This window comes from Phalacrocorax aristotelis, chromosome 17, assembly GCF_949628215.1.
Source record: "Phalacrocorax aristotelis chromosome 17, bGulAri2.1, whole genome shotgun sequence".
NCBI lineage: Eukaryota > Metazoa > Chordata > Aves > Suliformes > Phalacrocoracidae > Phalacrocorax > Phalacrocorax aristotelis.
The window spans coordinates 11,299,061-11,320,452 of record NC_134292.1 but is presented as its reverse complement, the minus strand read 5'-3'; the positions used below and the strand labels follow the sequence as shown (position 1 = coordinate 11,320,452).

Genomic DNA, 21,392 nt, shown 5'->3' with positions numbered 1-21,392 from the left:
GCTAGATTATTCCAAACTATTCTGAAATGAGAAAATTATGTGACTCAGCAGTTATGAAATACGAGCCAAATATTACTTAGAAATCACAAAATACCAATGCATATTTAATTGCTATACAATCTAATTACAGGATTCTAAAAAACTAGCATGAAACTACCTGAACTCTGATTTTTATGATTTTTTCAATCCTCTTATGTTAAAAGCTCAAGGATCATTACTTCCAAATACTTGTTCTCAGTTAAGAAGGAAAGCCCTTTAACACATATTAAAGTTGCTGCCAGCGTTAGCACAGAAGCACTTCATATCCTCTTAGAGCTGCCAAAACATTTTCAATGGGAGTCAGGTGGCTTAATTATCCTTGAGCCCTTGGAAGAATTACAAAAAAATTCAAGTTGAAAGAAACTTTCTCACAGCACCAGATGCACAGAGCTCATCTGTTAAAGATGTTTCTACAAGTCTAGGAGAGGGAGGGAAAAGGGATCATATACCATTTTACCACAGCCTTCCCCTTCTTACAAATGTGGCTCTTTCTGATGTCTGCTTTCCTACGAAATTAGGACGATACATTAGTGCAAAATCAAACTGGAAATAAAAGTGCTTACTCAAATAAGTACTAAGTAGATGCAGAAAATAAAAAATAATGCTAAATTGTTGTTATAACCTTCGTTTAAAGAAAATCCTGTCTAAGCAGTCACATCAGTACTTGTCCTCATCTACATGACTTAGATCTAAGGAGTAGGACAGCAGAGATTAGAGTAATAGTCTGTTCAGATCTTTGATTTGCTGTACGCCCCTCACCCTGCTCCTCAGTAACATTGGGAATCAGAAGGCAACAACTGAAGCCAGAATCAAAAGATAGCATATTTGAACTCAATCTGATGTAGGGCCTGTCATCGGCCCCTTTGGGGAGGGGGGGGCGGGGGACAACACCAAACAAAATCCACCAAAAAAAAAAAACACCAAAAAAACCCAAACAAAACTGAATTTTGCAATAATCAGCATCGCTTCCTTAGAACAGCTCAGGCTACTTCAAGATGAATAAAAGATCCTTCATGAAAGGAGGACAGGTGTTGCATTAGCAACCTGGCTGTCAAGAAACACTCCTCTTTAAATTGGCATTTTCTAGGAAAAAATCAGAAGAGCTCATGTACTTCCTTCTTGGCAAGCTCTGGAGCCATCTTCCTTTAGATAAGGGAGGAAAAGCATCTTCACTATCCAAGTACAAATCTCCCATACTCTTAAGCTACAGTTACTAAGATTTGACAGCTGCAGGAAAAATTGGCTGTGAAGTACATCAGAATTACAAAGAGGAATGGAAGTGATCTATGCAAAATACAGACAAAGGAAGCCCTCATTTTCTTTATACTACTTAGTTTAGGTTTTTCTTTAACACAATCTCAGTGAAACTCACAGATAAGTAAAACACTCATTTTAAGAGATAACCACCTAAAGACACAGCATAAGCAAATTTCTATACAGTATTTAAGCGTGCACTCAAAAATTAAAATACTTAAAACACCCTCAAAAGAAATTAGAAAACACAAAGTCAGAGAATAAGGGGTGTTGTGGAAAGGAAAGAGGACTAAATCCATACTAATCTCATCTCAGCTGGCTTCTGGAAATAACAAAAACTCCGAGCAGAAGGAGCAAACAGACTGAGAATATTCAGAATGATGATTTTCAGACTGTGATTTTGCCACTTACCATTTGGACAGCAGCTCTCCCCATGTCTCAAGAATTTTTTCTGCACACTCTTTGGAAACATCTCCAGAACCACTTAAGAGTGGTTCATCATTGTCTGCCAAGGGAACAGAGGAGATGCTATGAGATCGACAGCCATTGCTCTACCTCTGCACATTTAAATGTTGCTCTCCTAACTGGATCAGCGTGTGGCAAGAACTACTCCTCATTTGCGGACACAGTGCTTGTGCGCTCAACACGGAGACAGCAGGAGGAGACTCTTCCCAGAGGCGTGCAGTGATATGACAAGAGACAGGAGACAAGCAGCAACACGTGAAATTCTGGTTAAAAACCAGGAAAAAAAATTTACCATGAGGGTGGCCAAACTGAGACAAGGGCCCAGAGAGGTTGTGGAAACTTCACCACTGGCGACGGTCAAAACACAACAGGACAAGGCCTCGAACAATCTATCTGGCTGGATTCACACTGAGCGGGAGGCACGATTAGAGACCTCCAGAGGTCCCTTCTCACATACGTAATTTGATTATTTTACCCCAAATTGTTGGGGTAAAAAGACTACAAAAATTCTCAAGTAGCACAACTTCCCATATGTGAAAAGCTACAACAGTATAAAAGCAAAAAAAAAAACAAAAAACCAATAAAATCAGTGTGGTTCCACTAAGCAGGTGCACACTTGCCATGCTGTTGCAGATCCACAAAAATCCGCGAGGTATTTTACTTCAACTGTTTTGTACTTTTACTTTGAAAGCTAGTACTTTTTGATAACTTCCTTGGCTTAAATTAAACAGCTTTTTGAATGAAACGCATTAAAAAATGCGGTGGAGGGGGAGGATTAGCATAATCACAGTAACTCTTTTTGAAACCAATACTGAGGATGTACTCCCAGATATTTTTAAATACTCGCAGCAAGTATCTTACACAAAATCTACATTTCATTGATACAGAAGTCAATGTTGCTTTTGCATTACTGAGGAAATACCTTCTTTTTCATTAAATCTATACTTTCTCAACTGACACCTGAACCTGCCAGCAAACTCTTGCAATGCTGCAAGTCGTATCAGCTGTAAACAAAATAAATATATGTTCCTGGTCTAGAAAAGAATACCGCTGTGGTTTAGCACAGTGGTTAGAGATTGCTAGTGACTAACACTTTGCAAAGGAGTTAATTTTCAAACCAACTTTCCCCTCCTCTCCCTTCCCCCCCACCCCTGAAAAAAGGGAAATTAAAGCACCGAAGTGAAACAATTCACCCAAGGCCACATAGAAGGCCAGCGGAAAAAGTGAAAAAGCAGAAACTCAAGCCACCTACACTTCAGCTCAGAGCTGTAACACCAGACGTTTATATATACTCAGAGCTAGTCCATATTTTGGTTTAAGAGAATTTTTAAAAAGCAGAAAAAAAGGTCTTGAAAACGCATTAAGTTTCAAACTGGGCAGGTCCTGGTACAGTTGTATGTATTACAGACGTCTATACTCGCCTCTTCACTAAAACATGCTGCTCACACGTATTTCCAAATAATATCAGCTTCTCATTTTTACTCTCAAATCTGTCACAGCTGCTCAGGGAGGGACAGAAGCTACGCGATAATCCCAAATTTTTAGCAGCCTCTTTTCACATTGTTCCAAATATATCACGCTGGAGGCTTCATGAGGCCTGGGCTGAGAAAAGCATAGACACAGAAGTGTCAGACAAGGGAGAGGCTGATCCAGGAATGCGGGGGTACTGGTTATCAAATACGCACAGCACTACAGCGAAGAAAGAAAAAGACAAACCAGTAGGCCAGATTCTGACTAGAAAGGATTTGACACGTTTTATAACTACGTTATTTACCGACTGCCCTTTCTTTTGAAGTACACAAAGCATACAATCCACTTCTTACCTTCCTCTTCATCATCCTCTGGAGGAGAGGGTATCATCGAGCCTTGCGACCCAGACTGGGGCAGACGAAGAGAGGGGCTTGCTGTAGTTTTTCTTCTCTCCCTTTCTGATTCACTTTCTAGGCACACAACTTCATACAACGTGTCTGAGTTATTCTTTCTGTCCTTTTGCTTTATCTAGGAAACAAGACGTTTCATTTTACTGAGAAAAGCTCTATGAACACCCAGATTAACTCATAAGGCTCTGCCTTCTCTTTTTAGAACGGGAGCGCCGAGAAACAATTTTCATCACATTCTACAGCAAGGAATGCTCAGTCCTTGCAGCTCGCTCAATGCATGGTGCAGGTGTTTCTATCCCCAACGCCCTAGAACAAGCCGCAGGCATGCTGCGCCCAAAAGGCGTGAGCATCTGTTACAGATCAGGCGGAAGTGTCCTTCGGGTCTGCCATGCGTAAGTAGCTCATCTTTTCAATCACAAATGGATGGACACAAATGCACAGGTTTTTAAAGCTGTAAATGAATGCATCTGTCCAACAAATGGTGTAAGAGAGGAGGGTTCCTTAACCTGAAGCAGCTCTGCCTTTATTTAAAGATTAGCAGAAAATGGAAAGCAAAAGCTTTAAAAATTACTTCTGATTTCTCTCTTTTACTTTCTGGGGATACTGATGGTGGCAAAAGAGTTAATAAATAGTTAATAAAAACTGTTAGAATTTATTTTCCCACCATGGCAATTGTCTTTAGAGATCCTTCCAAGTCAGACACCTGTGTATACATTGCTGCAGGAGCACAAATTATTGAGTCCCGAAGTCTGTTATGTGGCCCTGTTTTCTCCTTAATTTTCAATGCTTTGAAACCTTCCCTCCCTTTAAAGGAAGATTTTTTTTCTTTGTGAAGTGGTTCTAAAATTTTAATATAGTCTAAGGATTTAGAACTTTTTTTTTTTTTCATAAATGAATAAAAATAGAGAGTAGAAAAGGGAAGGCAAAGAAAAGAGGGAAATAAGATTTATAATTATACTCTACACTAAGCTCCCAGTGCTCAATTTTATCCTTTGGAGTATTAAAAATGAAGAGAAATGCATCAAAACTAAAAATGACTAAATCACTAAATGTAATCTGAGCAAACAAAATCCCTCTGCTTTCACCATTTCCGAATAAAGAAACACTGCCAATGTAAGATAAGCCAATTCTACACAGCTGTATTTTTAATAGGCTAATCATGACTCCATAGAAACAGGTTTCCCTTCCAGGCTTATCAGGCAGTACATTCTATATTTGTTGCTTCCACTATGAATTTTGATAATCTTCCATTAGTAAACACTGGAAGTTGGATAACCTGACAGTGCCTGTGGAAAAAAGAGAACTAGCTAAGATAAGTCACAATGCCTGTGAATTTGGTAGGACAAAAGATACAGAATTAGCTAAGTAAGATAAGCTTCCTTTAAACTGCCAAACAGAAAAGGCACCTTTTGGAAGCTGTAGAATATTTATAGTCCAACAGCCTTAACTGTTCAACATCTCCACGCTCCACCTCAAAAATATCCTAAACAAACAGACTGATCTCATCCATGAAGAATTTTCCACCTTAAATTTTGAAGGAAGTTTTAAAGGAAAACTTCCAAAATGTTTATTCATATTTCATGTAAAAAATAGGATATACACAAAAAAGAATCCTTAGTGAACCTTATCTTTATTACTACCATTATTTGCTTGCACTTTAAGACGTGCAAAAAGAACTAAGAAAAGCCTCTTATTTCATTCAAAACATCTCTAAAAAAAGAACACTCCTCCAGAAATCAGGACTCCAACCTTACTTTTTGGGGCTGAACCCAGAATTATTGAACCCTGAGAGCGTACCTACATCCACATTGTTATTTGCTTCTATATGTTTCCGTTTCTTTAAACAGGACTTTAACAATTCATTTCTAAAGCAGGAGAACGGCAGCTACTTCAAGTACATCGTCTCTTTAGCAACTTGGACCATCAAGTTTCCAGCCTTATTTTGAGACCAAGTTATTGCCTTGTGCAGTTATTATTAATATCCTGGACAGAAATACTCAGTTCCATTTTAGTATATAGGGTAAAAAATTAAGCTGGAAAAAACAATAAAAGCTTTTAACAAGTTCTAGGGATTTTTTTTGTGGTTGCTTGGATTTTCTTCCCCCAGGGGAAACTTGGGGTATGTATCAAATCTCTGCTTCCAACCACCTACAAGGGGGAAAACAGCCTTTCACAAAAAATATTTTTTTTCTAATTTCAGGTGGATGTTTGCTCATCTAAAAAAAATTTTTACAAATTGCTTTGTATGATAAAATCGATTTAGTGACATATCAGACAGCACGTCACCAGGATTATATCAAAGCCTTTTTTTCCTCCTAACCCTTAATTTTTCCATACTTACCCTGCTATACCTTTACACAAGCAACTCTCAGCACTCAGCATAGCCACGGTTCGCAGATAAATCCTCTGTTACTTTTATTTCTATGGGTTGGCTGGAAAACCCATAAGCCTCTGTGTAACTTTGCAGTCTCATCAAAGCTGTCAAAATTTGCCTTGAAATGTGGACATCCAGCTTTTTATGGGAACTTTAGATAGCCAGCAACAATTAGTATAATGAAGGATATGTCTTCTAAATCGAAGAGCATTTATTGTACCTCTTTGATTCAGGAGCAAAATGTTGAAATATGAACATCATATTAGCAAAGGTTTTACCAATCACTGGGAGAAACAACCATAGTGAAATTCTTATCTGTCAAGAGGCACTAATAACTAGAGCTCATCTTTACCACCAGTGCATTTGTATTTATTCAGCATTATACCATAAACCTACCTCTTAAGTCTCGAAACAATATAATTGACTGTACCACAGTAACGTTTGAAAAACAACTTTGCCAAATCGCAAATTAACTGTAGATTTTTTCTTTTAAAGTATTACCTGTTTCAATTTTAGGAAGAAATTTTCAGTAGAGCTACGTTTGCTGAAGGGCCAGAACAATCTCTCATTAGGTGAACAAACTCTGACTTTAGTCTCCAGAATGAATCGAACAGGCTCCTGAACCTCAGTTATCACCAAATCCACAGCGGTAGTCATGAACAATACTTTATCTAGAGAGAAAAAAACCAAAGTGATACTATTAAAAGAAGTGTTTCAAAAAAATATTCCATAACCTCTTTCTTAATAACATGAAAGAACAAAGAAGCTTTTTTGCAGAATTCAATTTTTCCCCTAATTTAACATCTCAAAAACCTAGACGTTTCAAAACAGAAAAATAAGGTGACTATGCACTACTCACTGAGGGTAAGGAAACTTCAGTTTTAAAGACAAGAAAATCATCTTGTTAAAGAGAATAATAATTTTGCTTTTTCAAATCCCACTGAAATGTATAAAAAAATCTTCATTAAACTTTAGAAAGGATCTGTATACTTAACGCCACAGTGCAGATCTCTTGCCATCTAGCCTAGTCATATTTCAGTTGGTTTCTTCGTTTTTGAGGAGCTCCTTAGACAACATTGAAGTCCCACTATTTTAAAGGTAGCATTTAAGACCATCTCAGCTGTAAGATTCAGAAAATTGACTATACAGTATGATGCTCCAAAAGGAGGCAACTGGACTCAGTGACCTATGAGCTCTCTCCTGGTACTACATAATAGTGTCCTTTAGGGGGGATGGCAGTCACGCTAGCAGCAGACCGTACCCAGCTGTACCCAGCAGCTGACTTTTATGATTCTGCCCAGTCAATTTCCATTAACCTCCCCAAACTTTGGCATGCAACTGTGACAACAGATTGAAAAGATGATAATTCAGCTGACACCTTAAAAGAAGTAATGACAGATCTGTTTCGGGACTCAAGAGAACAATGCAGCATTAGCCATTTTCAGATTACAGTTGGGAGTGTTTTACTTTCATTTTCATAGGTACAGGAATCCTTTTTCTGTTTTAATTAAAAACTTGGACTCAGAAAAATCCAAGCTGACCACAGAAACTATGCAAGAAGAAATCTGCAATAGTTATTTAGTCCAATTCTCCAAGGGATTCTTAAGAAGCTCTAGTGGTGCGCAAAGCATCTGCGTCCTGTCCCCACACCTGCACAGCCTCCTACCGGGATACAGCTGTTCTTACAAGGTACTATTACTGAACACAGGAGTTTTCTTCTAGCCTTCTATTTTGTTTCGATTTTTATGTTCCGTCCAGTGTCCTACTTTCTGTGAATGGATCTCATACTACGAAAGTCTTTTTTGCGGGATTTGTCTTGAAAGAAAAGAGAATTGATGCGATGCCCACCACGTAAGCCATTTGCCCTGGCCAGGGATAACATCCGGCAAAGTTCATACCTTTTGGTGTTTCTTCATTTACAAATTGGAAGTGTGGAGATTTTTGATTCCAGCTCCCAGTGATCACATATGATTTCCCATCAGAACTTTTACCCATGGACTCCTGGAAACAAGGTAAGTTCATGTATTTTTATTTAAAGTAAAGAAATCTCTATATTATGAAGTCTCAGCCCCATAAAACAGCTGCTGCACTGGCAAGAGAAGGGCAAGCATCTGAAGTCCATGTGACGCACTCCTGTAACAGAGATCATCTCTGAAGAACAGAGTACTCAATACAATCTTTGGTCTCCTTGCTGATAACACAAAAAGGCCAATTAGTATAATACTAATTGTTATATATGTTTGTGGCATGAACATCTGTCTACGGAGACCTGAAGACCAATAGCTCATTTTGGAGGTGGCCATTTGACAGCAGCTTTCAGCTCACAGAGGTGCAGGTGAGACCACAGCCAAGTAGTTGGAAAGACAGGACTCCAAGCTGCAAAGGCTTTTGCTTTTTTGATGTTGTTTGGTGGGGGGGGGAAAAAAACAACCAACAAGATGGAACAGCAAAAACAAACCAAAAAAAGAAACACCTTTTCAAGCTTCTTTTAAGTTGTTCTGGAAAATCCAAGGCAATCCAGTTATTCTGGCCTCATTTTGCATCATTCGGTCTCTGAATGACAGCTGCCTGAGTGGTAAAGCATTTAAACAAACAAGGCTTTAACCGTGAACTGAGGGGATGGAGTTCACTGCCTCCAATACAAGAAAACCAATTAAATCAGAACACTCTCTAACAAGCTGCTGAACTTGTAAACTGGGCAGATGTTTCACATTAACACACCTTCTACCTCACTATGATGTTCTAATACATCAGATGTGTTTTATTTTATCTTAAGTCACTATTTTATAAAATGAATTTTACTCTAAAACATCTTGAGATCCAGCTTTATTCAGCACACAAAACGTGTCACGCAGCTATCAAGAACCAAGTCAATATTTTAGCTTTAGTGTTCAGCGTGTCTGCCTTCCCACCAACCTTATTTTCCATGCCAATGCAAAGCTTGGTAAAAAGCAAAATTATTCATGTAGTATCGGACCTTTTTGGGTACTCGCTACTGTAACAAGCATGGACTTCCTAAATAACAGCAAGTTTGCTTTCACAACACACTTGCAAAGTCAGATGATCTCTATCATCATTTTATAGATGGAAAAGTGAGTCATAAAAATAAAGCGCCCACTAATTCTCAGTGTTGTATTTGAAGCCGCATAGGCCTCCATTTTTACAGTGATAAGTATGCTCTAAAACTTTTTATGCTCAAAGCACAGCTCCAATATTCAGCACCTCCAAAAATAAGGTTCCATGTTTCTTATTTTAGGCCCCTAAGTGAGAATGGTCATGACTGACTGCAAAATCGGGTGACTCCCTTGACCAAGCATCAGGTCATAGTCTAACCCTGCAGCAGAGGCAGGGATTCAAGCCCGTTGCCCCGAGCTTCACCCTCAACAGCATAAGCTACGGCATCAGTCCCCATCAACAAGTGTGCGTAAGTGTCTAAATCTTCTCTATCTATCCTGAGATCACGCACAATCGTAATCCAAATTATTACTGAATTTTGTTAATAAAAGATCCTTACCAAATCTAAAAGGTGCATGTCACCACTCCGAACATCTTTCCCACGGCTAAGGAGAAGACCAAAACATCTGCAAAGCCAGGCAAAAAATTAAACTGCAAAAATTAGACTTACTCATAAAGAAACCATTAACATTCCTTATCTAAATATTCGCTGTCACACATCACAAGCAGCCCAGGAATCCAATAACAAATGCCAACAAACCTTGACATTTGAAAGTAGCATCAAGCACGTCAAGCAAAACAATGTCAAGCCAATATTAAAAATGTCGAGCAAGACTTCATAAGCATATTTACAATATGACTTTACATATTTTTAATTTCCTACAACAGTCTGGAAAGTTGTTCAATTATCTTTGTTTGCAAGAACAGTGTAAAGCAGACACTGCTAACAAGGGTTCCCTATCCCGCGGTGTTCTTAATTCCTTTTTTTTTTTTTTTTTTTGAGATGTATTTGCATGGAATTTGCCCTCTGATACAGAGAAGAATCAGATGAAGTGCAAGGACCGGTCTTTTACGGTTTCATTTCGCAAAGACTTTTGGCCTGCACAGGTGTATTCCACTTCATCCTCTGGCTTACCACACTGTACTGCGTTTCATTTCAGACTACAAAGGCTGGCAGAGCTGTGTCTTTTCTCTGTAGCATGAGCAGCACTAAACTCTGTCAGTAGTCAAAAACCACTGGTTTATTTCTAAGCAGGGAAAGATTTGAAGTCTGAGCCCTGCCCTTCCCTGCTCGGACGCAAGCACTGGTTGAATTCTACAACTCCAGACTGGCAGATTTGAAGCGTACGTATTCTTAGATGCAACAGGGATGAAAGGGAAGCAAATTGAAATAACTGAGCCACTGATTATGGCCTCAGCATTTAAGACAAACTGGCCACTGAAATGAAAAGCAGTATGTTTTTTAAAAAAAAACATTTTGAAATGGGTGTTTAGAGGGGATGCGACCACTGGTTCCACAACCAGTTCTGGGCCAGATTTGCCTGCGCCTGTATTGTGTCCTGTGCCACACACTCGCTGAACAAACCAGTCTGATCTTCTGCACAGTCCCACTCAACAAGAGGCGTGGCATCAAATTACAGAAAGCGAGTATTCCCAGAGCAATTACTCATCTGTAGCCTCAGAGGAAATAACACAAAACATCGAACAGACAGAAATTTTTAAAGGATCGATTAAATTACCTCTCAATAGCAAGTTCTTTATTAGTCGTCTGTTGGACGTAAATCACTATCTTCTTATCAATTCCTTGGCGGAGTTTAAAGCATTGCCTGTCCTTGTCTTTGGGAACTGCACTGTTATTTACCAGGAAAGGGAGAAAAAAAAAAACAACACCTCAAGAGCGTCATTTATCTGTACTCCTTGCACATATCAAAACCAGCATCAGACACTTGGTGAAGGCAGCTTCTTACATGAAAGTACTCAAAACCTTTCTTCCCTGCACAGTGCAATCGGTAACATGAAAGAAATGGCAACATAATTAGGTGATGTTATTTTATCATCATTAGGTGAAAACCAAGGACATTTAGTTTTCAAAATAAAAACTGTGCTTTTATACCATGTGGCTTAGTGTTGTGAGACTTCCAGCAGCACTTCAAAACAGTTTCTAAATATTTTTCCCCCGTATAACACCAAGTACTACCTGTTAAGCAATTACTTATAAGAAAGTGTGTGTATCTGTCTTCCACAAGGAAGGCAACTGCTGGGGCACATGATAAGCCAACAACCCAAGAGAGCGCAGCGATCTTCAGACTGTTTCCCCTATTTTTTCTCTAGAGAGCACCTTCTCCTAAATGCTGCAAAAAGAGGGGATATTGTGCTGCGGTGGAAAAACCAAAAATAACAGTTCAATGCTAACACACACGCTAAAGTTTTAGCATGAATATTCCCTGTTGAGCAGCGCAGTAGCACTAAATACTGGACAAATTGAGACTGTTGGGTTTTGAATTTCTTTTTAAGTCAACCACATATTTGTTTTTCCCTTAGGCATAAAAATAATTCTTATTTTATTTCAGACTTTCAAATTACACATTGTTACCCCTGGGAGTTGCAAAATTGACTGTGGAGTATTGCCCATAGTTTAACACCTCCAGTAAAACTTGGGTTTATTTTCTGACAGCAGGTGCTTACCCAGGCCGGGGAATGGCAGACTGCTTTTAACTGTCAGCAGGAGTCTTGCCTCCGGGGCCAGGACAGTGGATTTACATACTTAGAGCCAACACATGCAGCCAGACCTCATTTCCCTGGCATGACAGAAATGCACTACTGGTGACCCAGGGTGACAACTGAAGGTAGATGAGCCAAAACAGGTTCAGGTACATTGAAGACAGAGATCAGAGTCTGAGTACGTGGAAAGGGTTCTCTCAACTTTCAGGTGAGTATGGGTCTGCACGCAAAGGGTCATACGAGGATTAGTGTCAAACTGATAAAGCTTGCCATTTGAACTAAAACCTGTACTGTATGCCCAACATAGGTAGGATTCTGCTTAGCTGGAGGCAAAAATCCACTTTTCTTCTCCTTGCACAGAGTAGGTACATGGCTTTTAAATAAATGCCCTGTTCCACCCCTAATACAACTGTATTTCTGTGGCTGAAAAGATCTCTAGATGCCTCTCCGTAGCAAAGGCTGAGGTTCACTCTACAGTCCATGCTGACACACATGAGCTGATGAGGACCGAAACAGCTCCTAGCAGCTCGTCTGGAAACCATGCAAGCATCAAATCCTGGGCTGGCTTACGCTACCTGCGCTGCTGTGGCTATGCTGACCTTGGTACCAAGCCAGCAAGACAGAACTTCACCTGGCGTATCACTGTGTGCTGCAGCCGTGCTTCCACCTGCCGTGCAACCCAGCGGCCGCCGCTGCATCCAAGCCTGAGAACCGTCAGTAACCTTCAGGCTCAGGCCCTGCACTAAACCCTTTTTCAGTTTCAACACTTGAGCAGTCCTTTGGAGTACTGAATAAATACTGGATTATTAAATGGGATTTATTCATTTAATAAAACTTGAGCTGGATGTAAATCCAAGAAGAGAAACATCTCTGAAGCTGTGGCTAGGAGCCAACGTACTCAAAAAGTCAGATTATTTGGCAGACATGCTGTACTGAAATAAAGACACTTCAGCAATTACAGAAGGCTATAAATGGTTACATAAAACAGCTAGGGGCACTGTGTATAGGCTAAGCAGAAAAAAACCCCTAACTTTTTAGCATAAATTAAAAAAGGTCTTTTTAGAACCATGGTCATGTACCATCAGACTTAACCTGAAAACAGCATTAGCTGATACAATGTGAAAAGCTGTTCTAATACTCCCACCCTACACCGCCACCTGCTAATAACACCTGGTTCAGGGGAGAAAAAAAAAAGAGGAAAAATTAAATTAAATGTTGAGACCTCAGAAAACAGAACTGGTTAGAAACAGAAGGAAGCTGTGTTCATAAACCCTTTTTGATACTGATAAAGAGACACTACTTCCCAGAACAGAACAGGCAAGTATTTTAATGAAACAGACCATAGCAAAACCAAGGAGAACTAATACTGATTATCTCCGATAACATATTTGAATTCTGCATTCTGTTCTGCTTTCAATACATACATCAATCCTAAGAAATCACAGGGCAACAGGTACAGATGAAGGATTTATCCTTCATATTCTTAAAATGCATGATGTAACTAGAAGTTATACTCACCAGGGGAAATAAGGAAAGCTGATTTTTTCCTAGAATAAAAATAACAGCATGTCTACATAGGTAATGTCCTTCAAGAAATTTACCTTTCCTGGGCAGCACTGGAAGATTTCAGCTTGAACTACGCAACTCCAGTAACTACCAAAACACTATCATGTAAAGAGGAAAATGTCCAGCACATATGAGTTGTTCTATTACATTCTGCTCTCAAACTTCTCTAGGGAATTCTCTCTGTTCAACATATCTAAGAAAGATTGAAGTGAATTTATCCTATTCATGGAGCAAAAGCAAACCTAATGACCAAAGTTAAAATGCAAAGTGGTCTTTATGTTCCTGTATATCTGAACCTTCTGCCTCTACACAAACTTCTTTCCTATCACTGTAGGTAAACAACTATTTAAGAAAGGGTTTTCAGTAATATTATTACATCAAATTCTAGGCACTTGCTGATCACAAATTTGTGACCGCATGGCTGTTTTCTGACACTGGTTGCGTATAAAGCCAGATCTCTGGAGACAAAAAACACGTTATGGACAACTACACCTTTATTTGGTTCTGGAATAACAATATGGGAACAAGTCTGAGATCTTGATCACTGAGCTCTTGGCTGATGAAGCAGTAATAGCCCTGTACTAAATATTAAAAAGTAAATGCGTCTTGTGACAAATATATTTGGGTGAATAATTCTCTGGAGAGTAATTTATCTTTCTGGGATCAGCAAAATGATTTTTAAAAAAGAAATTTTCAGAGTTTTAGATTTTCTCTGCCTTCTTTCATGGGAATTTATTAAAAACACATATCCTTATGCCTCCTGCAGTATTCACAGAGCCTCAGCATCTTTGAAAACCTGGCTGAAAACACACACAACTCTGGATATGAAAGCACAGTCACGGTGACACATTTTCAGCTTCAGCAGCAATTCAGCCGAACACAAAACACATGGCACAGAGAAGAGTTTAAAGAGAAAAGGAAAATACACAATAGAAAAAGCACTCTGCAGGTAGCACCAGGTTCAGTTCAACGACCAAGATGAAATAGTCCAGAGGGTCATCACTGTTTTACTTCCCAAAAATGTTTCAGTCTGGGATTCATTTAAACTAGAATAGGAAACTTTCAAAAGGGGAATTTTGGGACCACCTCAGACTCACACTCTCTATTCACTCACTTTCCAACAGAACCAGAAGCTGTATGCACAGGAATGAAGAATCTATACCTGAAATAACCTTTCCCATCATCTTCTTTGATTTCCAGTGACACAGAGAAGGTGAAAATATCACTGTCTGGAGTCTGTGGGGTGGCAATGGCTGAGAGCGGAGTTTGTTTGGCAGATCGACGGAAGGCAGTGGCGAAGCTGTACAGTATTCGGCTCACCTGCATTTAGACAGCACCAAAGAAAGATCAGAAAGCTACGGACAGAGAATGAAGCAGTTGAAACCTACTCGAATTTTCACTAAAGAATAGAATGAGAAGGAATTGCACGAAATTTACTTTTAGCATCTAATTAACTGGTTTTCTACACTACTCAAAAGGATAAACTATTAAACGTGCATTCGTATTTCATGCCTGAGGTTTCTATAATTATCTTAACCTGGGGTAGAAGAAAGCCAAAAGCAATGAATTACACTACTTCTGAAGTGCCTGAAATGCTTCAGTTTCATTTCACTAATAACATTTACATGTACATAATTATAATTTGACAAAAAGATTCAACTTACAGCCTCTTGGATTTCACATCGGAAGACATGAATCCTGAAGAGTTCTGCATTGTAGTGGCTTTCAGTGAAAGCAAAGCAATCACTTTCAGGGGTTCCATCATGCCCTCGTACACAGAAAAGGATTTTATAGATTGGATAATTTGCTATTTCTGTGTTTGTCTGAGGATCTAGAAGTCTGTTAAAAGAGAGAGGAAAGAAAAAAAAAGCTTGCACCTTTAGGAGAATTATTTCAGCCAGATATTAACTTACAAGCTTTAACAATTTCATAGCTACTAGAGAAAGCACATCACAAAGAAACTAGCTCCTGTTATTTACTGCAAAGCTTCACCAGAATAATTATAGTTGAACTGAACAGCATAAAAAAAAAAGTACAATGCAACAGACATTTCCAGCAATAATTTCCCCATAGTTTCAGGGATTAGCTTTCAAAAAGCTACACTAATATGAAGCAGTGGATAGCCTCATCCCTGTTAAGCCTCATGTATCAGCCACTTTCCAGCCCTCCAAACTAAATACTTTGCAGGCTATTTCTGAAGTGTTCATCAACAACCACTCACTCCCACTATAGCTCTGGGGACACCTTGGATCATCATAATATTTCATACTGATCCTTGGACATAAGATGTACTTGGTAAACAAATTCAAAGCATAATTTTTCTCAGAATCTTTAAAACCCACTTTTTCCTCTAAAAGAAATCCCAAGCTGCTCATGTCTCCTCCCAGGTAAACCAGTAGCTTGTTCCCTTTGCTAAAAGGAAATACGATTAAACACGCACAGTCACAGAGCACACCTGAGTGAGCTTCGTACCTCACTGTTCCTTCAGAGACGTTAGGCACTGACAGAGTCACATCTAAAGAAATCTGGCACTGGCTTCGTAAGATGGACATCATTCTGAGGGCTTCCACTTCACTCCGGGGAGCGTTCACAGAGGCACAGCCTAAGTAGGTGAGCTTGCTAAACACCACGCTGTCCTCGTCTGTCATAGGTGTAAAAGGGCTCAAATCCTCACAGTCTAGGGTGAGACACAAAGCTGAACGTAAGAAGCAAGACAAGGCACACGTAAGTAAATTATCAGAGGTTGACTCATCACTAACTAAATGACAAAAGCAACCGAGAAACTCATTACAGAAAGTCAAGTTGGGCCAAAATACTACCGGAAAACCCTGCCTGAAAGTGAGTTACTGATGTCAGAGGGTAACTCAGCTATCCCAACTCTACAACCTGTTCACTCAGAGGGCTTCTTTGAAATATGAGTGCACTGTTTTTCATTACAGCAATAAGATGCATAGATGAGGTAAACAGGCTAATATTTTATGCAGCCAGGCAAGTAAGCATAATATTTCTGTACACACCTCAAGGCTAGTGTAGCGAGTGTTTTCAGAAGAGAGGACAGTTCAGCACATGTTAACTCTCGCATCACATAACCTGGCATTTACTGCACTAGGTGATTATAATGGGAGAAATGGGGAAAGGCTGGTGGACACACCTGTACCTAAATTCTCCTTCCTTTCCCCACAACAAGCTAGCTCATAAGATACCGCCAGGCATTCCCCATTTTCTTCCTAACCTCCCTGGGATGGTTTCACTGGCAAACTCATTTCTGGTTTCTGGAGTCCCGCCACTGAGACTGGGTTAATGGTAGAGGATGCGGAAGCTTCAAGGACAACAGGTTCTTCCCCATCTCCATCAGTTCTAACTTCTTCTCCATGGTCCCGGTCATTTGACTGATCTTCCATGGGTGGGTCCATCAGCACGTCTTCAAGCTCCCTCTGCAGCTGCTGTTCGCTTCCATTCCCCACAATCTAAGAGCCACAAACAAAGTTGGGACACAAAAAAAGAGACTGTTCAAATGAAAAAGAGAAAAAAAAACCCCACAACCCAAAAAACCAAACCCTCAGGCACAGGGTCATTCATATGACTTTTTCTGCCAACCAAAGCAGCAGTTAACAAATTTAACCTAGTTACAACTGTAAACACAAACTGCAATATGCAAATGCTCACCAGCATGGATTATATCCTCCCTGCTTTAACAAACCAACAAGCTCAAAGAAGGAATCTTCTAGCCCTGGAAAAATTGAGATTACTTTCAAACTAGTCTTTAATCACCACCTAGTAAGACTAGCTTATGATAGAAGAAACTTACAGATGTCCACAGTACAGTGGTCTGTAATAATTCTCAGGATAGTACCAGAAAGGGCCAAATATAATTAAATATGCTACATGGTTCATGGGCAAGACAGCAAGGTTTCACAGGAAAGGAAGAATCTGGAACAGGATTATGACATCATGCCGAGGAAAAGAGGTAGTGTTGTTTTATTTCCTAACACTCATCTACAGCCTGACTTTGCACTCATTGAAATCAACATGAAAGGATGAAGCAACCTCAATGAAGCAAAATTAGATCCTAAGCTAGAAAGAGAATGAAGACATTAATTTCAGCAAACCCTTAGATACTGTGTCTAAGGAAACCTTTTGTCCATTCCTCTGCAATTAATAGGGAAGCGACTGATGCTTCATATAGTTTAGAAATTAAGCACAGAAATGGAGTTCACAGAAGTATTTTACCAGATGGCAGTCAGAGAAAGGTACTCGATTCCAACACTTCAGCTGCTGCTGGTTATTATTGTTGGCACCAAAACTCAACCCTATGAGCAGATCTGCATTTCTATATCCCTACATCTCTGCAAGCTTACTGACTTAAGATGCTACATACAAGCTAATAAAATCCAAATTGTGCAACTACCCCAAGTTCTTAAAAAGAGATTAAATTAAATCTTATTAAAGAAAATTTTCTTATTTTAATCTGTAAAATAAGACAGTAAAGAAAAGAAGTGGTTAAAAAACAGGAGGAAGAATACAAAGCAGACAGAATTCTGCCCATAACACAATCTCAGTATCAAAGCAAATTCCATCTGCCTCAAAACAAGCACCTCATAGCAGAAAATTAAATTATCTTGAAAGTACCTGAAGCAATGGCCAAGGTTCTCACATTTTAAGAGTAAAAAAAAAAAAAAAAATAAAATCAACTGAAGTCCAGTTAAGATTGCTAAAATAACACTGGAACAGATAATAGAACACCTTCGTGCACACAGATGAGCCTCGCAATGAATTAAATACACTACGAGCAAAACATGAGATGTCACTTAAATATTTGTACGTGCATTTCCACCAGGCATGCCTCAGGAATAATTACAGTGAGGTTAGAGGTTTCTCAGCCAAGTCAGAATTCTCACATACGGTCACTTCCATCGCATCCCCAAAGACAAACTTGTCAGTTCAGAGGGAAAGGAAGAAACATGAAGTTTACTTACTGCCTTCTCTTTCACACTCAGACCCACAATCTCCAAATAATTACCTGTATCTGCAGCCTCTATCTACATTACATTAAAGGTTAAAACTGCGTATTAGCTTTCTGGTGAAAAATAACTATTTAATATACAAGAATATTAACAAAGACCAGAAACTTCTGACCTGGAATTACCCTAGAATATAGCAGAATACAATTATTTCAAGAGAATAAAAGTCACAGATCCCTGTTCTTCAGAAGAAAGTAGGCAAAAATATGAAATTCACAGGTAATGAAAACACCAGCAAGCACACAAGATCCTAGAAGCACGAAGGACATAAAAGAAAGTAATGAACTAGTGACTTTACTACAGAATCTAAACAGCAGCAACAACAAAAGAAAAAATCTGAGAGATGTTTATGCTCTTGAAACTCATACTGAAACAGAATTTTTTTAGTAGGGATAAAAATACATTCATGTTCTATCTGGGGTCATCTGCCAGGACTAGGACAGAGTAAGTGCCTTACTCAGCTGTACACTGACAGAAGTATTGGTAACCCATAACTAGTTACAGGAATCCCCAGATTTGCATTTTCCCCCCAATAACTTTAGTATTCATTTGCATGATTCATCATGAAAACAATGAAAAATCTTGCACAAGCACGTGGTCATCAAAGGCATAATCCTTTTAATTATCAAGTTCATTATTCAGGTCTCTGCAGGTGTTTGTCAGAAAGATTATGATGACGATGGAAGATCACAGAATCACAGACTGGTGGGGGCTGGAAGGGCCCTCTGGAGCTCATCCCGTCCCACCCCCTGCTTGAGCAGGCACATCCAGAGCAGGGGCACAGGGCCGCGTCCAGGCGGGGGGTGAATGTCTCCAGGGAAGGGACCCCACAGCCTCTCTGGGCAGCCTGTGCCACCGCTCTGGCACCCGCAAAGTAAAGAAGTTTTTTCTCATATTTAAGTGGAACTTCCCGTGTTTCAACTTGTGCCCGTGGCCCCTGAACCTGTCGTTGGGCACCACTGAAAAGAGTCCGGCCCCATCCTCCTGACACCTGCCCTTTAGATATTTATAGGTATTGATGAAATCCCCCCTCGGTCTTCTCTTCTCCAGTCTCCCAAGTCACCCAAGTCTCTCAGCCTTTCCTCATAAGAGAGATGCTCCAGCCCCCTGAGCACCTTGGTAGCTCTCTGCTGGACTTGCTCGAGCAGTTCCCTGTCCTTCTTGAACTGGGGGGCCCAGAACTGGACACAGCACTCCCAACGTGGTCTCACTAGGGCTGAGTAGAGGGGGAGGATAACCTCCTTTGATCTGCTGGCCACGCTCCTTTTAATAAACCCCAGGACACCGTTGGCCTTCTTGCCCACAAGGGCCCGGTGCTGGCTCAGGGTCACCTCGCTGCCCCCCAGCACCCCCAGGGCCTCTCAGCAGAGCCGCTCTCCAGCAGGTCCCCCCCAGCCTGTGCTGGTGCGGGGGGTTGTTCCTCCCCAGGGGCAGGACCTTGCACTGGCTCTTGTCAAATTTCATGAGGCTCCCCTCAGCCCAGCTCTCCAGCCTGTACCATGTTCCTTTACTGTACACAGTTTATATGTTTTGCAACAAAACATAATTAATCAATTATAATGTCCTGCCAGCCCTGTTAAAGCCTATATATTAAAAAAACCCAAAGTAACTTCTAGTTTACAGGACGTGTTTTCTATGAAACTTGAAGTTAAAAATCATTCTGGCAAAAACGTGCATCTCATATGCTTTTATTAACGGTGATTAAATAGACTTCAGTTTGGGTTTGGGTAAGGAAGGTGAGGAATTTATATCCAGTGAGGAGTAAATGCACATGAAAAATGTTTTATTCCATCGAGTTTACAAGCCAAAAAGTCTGAACGGTGATGTACCGTATTTGGTAAAATAATCAGTATCAACAACTTATATCTAGATACTGCCCTATAAAACATGATCTTGAAAATAAAAGTTCCCAAAAATAGTAGTGACAGGTAAAACACCAGTCCAAGTGCTTTAGGGTGCCACAGGGAATAAGCTTGTAAAAAGAAAAAAAAAATAATCTGTCTCGTAAATATTCTAAAACCTCATCATCAAAACCTTCACTTAAAAAGTAATTTAAAAGCATCCCTCTAAGAAAGCTTTCCTTTTTAGCCCAGACTACCCTCAAAAAAAATTCTAAAAGACACAGTAAGCATACTTCCGGACTGGAGGAGCTCTGCTCTTCTCACAGCCCTGACAGACAAGCGTGACAAGCCAGCTGCCCAAGAAATGAGGCTTAAATGCAAACTGAGACTAACTTATGTTAACCAAAGCCTCTTATGCAACTGTGTAAATCCACCACATTGTGGGAACAGTGCACATTCAGATGTCAACATGCTTGAAACTTGCTGCAACCCAAAAAACCAGTAAGAGGCTGCATGACAGAGCGCAGCAGAACTAAGGGCAGAAGGGAAGGCTAAACAAAGTGTTCCTAAAAAATGCTTCATGTAGGTTTGCTCGCAATAGAGGAAAGAAACCATTTCCCCTAATCATTGTTTTCTCCATTTCTCACAAAACTGAAAACTAATTTTACTTAAACATTAAATAGGATGTAACGAACTTCCTTTACAGCAACAGGTGGGATTTATTAGACCTGCAGTTTAGTCCTTTCTTCTGATGGATGTGCTGCTGGCCTTTCCTGGGAGAGGTCTCATTGTACCATGTAGTTCAAAAATTCCTGTTCTACCGTGTGCTCCGGAAGCAAGGCTATCGTAAATCCAGTTCAGCCCCACTGGCAGCGGGCAAAAGCAGACACAGAAACAATACGGGTAAGCAGAGACAGATAGCAACTTATATTTCTGGAAAACAGCCACTGACAACCCCTTTTTAAATTGACCCAAGTATTTCAGCATAGACATAAAGCAAAAACACATCTATGAGTTATGACTAGCTGAAAAAAAACATGGCTCCTGATTGCATTCAGAAGGAATATTTATCTGTCTGGACTCAAGAAAGAATAAAAACAAAAACATGCATTGATTGAGTCCACAGCACTATGACTTAAAACTACAACATAACAACAAATGTGAAATAAGAGCCTTTGGATCAATTTACAAATTTCACAGCCATCACATTCAGCAAACACAAGCCTAAACTTCTAGCACCATCCTCAGACCAAGCTCAGCCAGTGTAAGATCCTCA

General features: G+C 39.9%; 1 protein-coding gene across 4 annotated transcripts in view; it reads right to left on the bottom strand.

Annotated features, from left to right (window-relative positions):
- The window catches only part of RABGAP1 (RAB GTPase activating protein 1), a 77,033-nt gene that overhangs the window by 46,005 nt on the left and 9,636 nt on the right, over positions 1-21,392 (bottom strand). For 2 of the 4 annotated variants that reach the window (XM_075112113.1, XM_075112114.1), the window contains exons 3-12: positions 16,487-16,721; positions 15,727-15,949; positions 14,919-15,093; positions 14,417-14,574; positions 10,707-10,817; positions 9,527-9,593; positions 7,911-8,013; positions 6,514-6,683; positions 3,582-3,756; positions 1,705-1,798 (exon numbers count right to left, since the gene is read on the bottom strand). In XM_075112113.1, the coding sequence (XP_074968214.1) occupies positions 1,705-1,798; positions 3,582-3,756; positions 6,514-6,683; positions 7,911-8,013; positions 9,527-9,593; positions 10,707-10,817; positions 14,417-14,574; positions 14,919-15,093; positions 15,727-15,949; positions 16,487-16,721 (1,511 nt within the window). Of the gene's footprint in view, positions 1-1,704; positions 1,799-3,581; positions 3,757-6,513; positions 6,684-7,910; positions 8,014-8,485; positions 8,565-9,526; positions 9,594-10,706; positions 10,818-14,416; positions 14,575-14,918; positions 15,094-15,726; positions 15,950-16,486; positions 16,722-21,392 lie in introns of those variants that run through there. The other 2 variants (XM_075112116.1, XM_075112117.1) reach the window with 2 other exon arrangements.